The following is a 1,438-nucleotide window of genomic DNA, read 5'->3' as shown; positions in this document are numbered from 1 at the left end:
GGTCCTACAGTACAAGAGGACTTATTTTCAATAATCATTCGATCAAGGATACGAAAACTGTCTTTCATTTCCACCAAAAAAAAACGAAATGACTTTCCGAACAACCGTATATAAAAATAGACTCAACCTGGTACTTACTACAAAAACTTTAGCATATTTTGTGGTAATTATATTTACTCCGTTAGCGCAGTCTCCCTTCTCCAAATAGTTTCTAGTAAGAGTTAGTAAAACAGGTTAAACCTTATTAAGTGTTGAATAAGTTGAAATCCACAACGTATTTTGTCTCAATATTAATTTGAAATCATTTTTCGATTTTTTATCCACTAAAATCTTCGTCAGATTAATGAGGAAAATATTTTTGTTGCTGTTGTCACACCCCCGCCGGGAATCGAACCCTAAAGCATAATGGTCAGAGCATTGGTGCGTAAAGTCAAAGGTCCCGGGTTCGATTCCCGGCGGGGGTGTGACAACAGCAACAAAAATATTTTCCTCATTAATCTGACGAAGATTTTAGTGGATAAAAAATCGAAAAATGATTTCAAATTAATATTGCATATTAACCACTATTAGTAACTAACAATGTCATAGGTTTTCATGTATTTTGTCCCATAAAAATTGAAATCGCGTTATGTAATAGGTAAACAAACACCGTTACACAACATCAAACAAACAAAAAAATCACAAACAAGGCAATAAGAAAAAAACAGATTATGCACTTCTTTTATTTTAAACCGGTTAAAATGTTAACATATTGACAAAGAAGAAAGATGAAATCACTGTAATCCTAAATCGACAATGGTTTATTATTCATCGACATACAATTGAATGTTGAAATTTAATTCCCTGTTCCAAGCAGATCTTAGCGATATTTCGACATAAGTACTTCCGATACCTCCGTTTGTTATTGAGGCGTATCCTCCAGTACCAGCTCTATCAGTCACCTTTAAAAATTAGAGTAATTATTTATTGTAATAGAATAAATTACAAAACAAGCACTTGTGACTCCCACTAGACGGTATTGTAATATGCTAGTGGTCGCCAAACATAAACTTTATAATTAGTATCAAGTATACAACAAGTATATATATTTACCACAATGCACGTTATGGCTTGGCTGCCGATACCTTCAGAAGGATAAGTAACAGTTTTCCTGGCGTATGAAAGGAAGCGTCTTGGTTCAGTAACAGTTTTGGTGTAAACGATCGATTTCCTGAAATAAGATACTAAAATAATCGAAAGTACGAGGGTGGATTGATAAGTTTCCGGCCTGACCAAGAAAAACAAGGTTTTTAAAAATTTTTTTTTTTTATTTCTCAACATAATCTCCTCCAAGGCTGATACATTTCTCATAGCGGTGTTCCAGTCTATTAATGCCATCTCTATAGACTGATTCGTCAAGCTCCTCAAAATAACCATTTACAGCTTCGATTACTTCTTC

The 1,438-nt window shown here is 33.9% G+C and overlaps 1 protein-coding gene across 1 annotated transcript in view; it reads right to left on the bottom strand.

Annotated features, from left to right (window-relative positions):
- Window positions 1-706: 706 nt before the first annotated feature.
- Window positions 707-1,438, bottom strand: part of LOC108740097 — a 3,744-nt gene continuing 3,012 nt past the window's right edge. Inside the window, exons 2-3 of the mRNA XM_025973713.1 lie at window positions 1,093-1,210; window positions 707-941 (exon numbers count right to left, since the gene is read on the bottom strand). Of these exons, the coding sequence (XP_025829498.1) occupies window positions 804-941; window positions 1,093-1,210 (256 nt within the window). The 3' untranslated portion in view covers window positions 707-803. The remainder of the gene's footprint in view (window positions 942-1,092; window positions 1,211-1,438) is intronic.

Source organism: Agrilus planipennis, unplaced genomic scaffold (assembly GCF_000699045.2).
Source record: "Agrilus planipennis isolate EAB-ADULT unplaced genomic scaffold, Apla_2.0 scaffold55, whole genome shotgun sequence".
Taxonomy (NCBI): Eukaryota; Metazoa; Arthropoda; class Insecta; order Coleoptera; family Buprestidae; genus Agrilus; species Agrilus planipennis.
The sequence above is the reverse complement of the archived record's forward strand: the minus strand, read 5'-3'. Positions and strand labels throughout refer to the sequence as shown.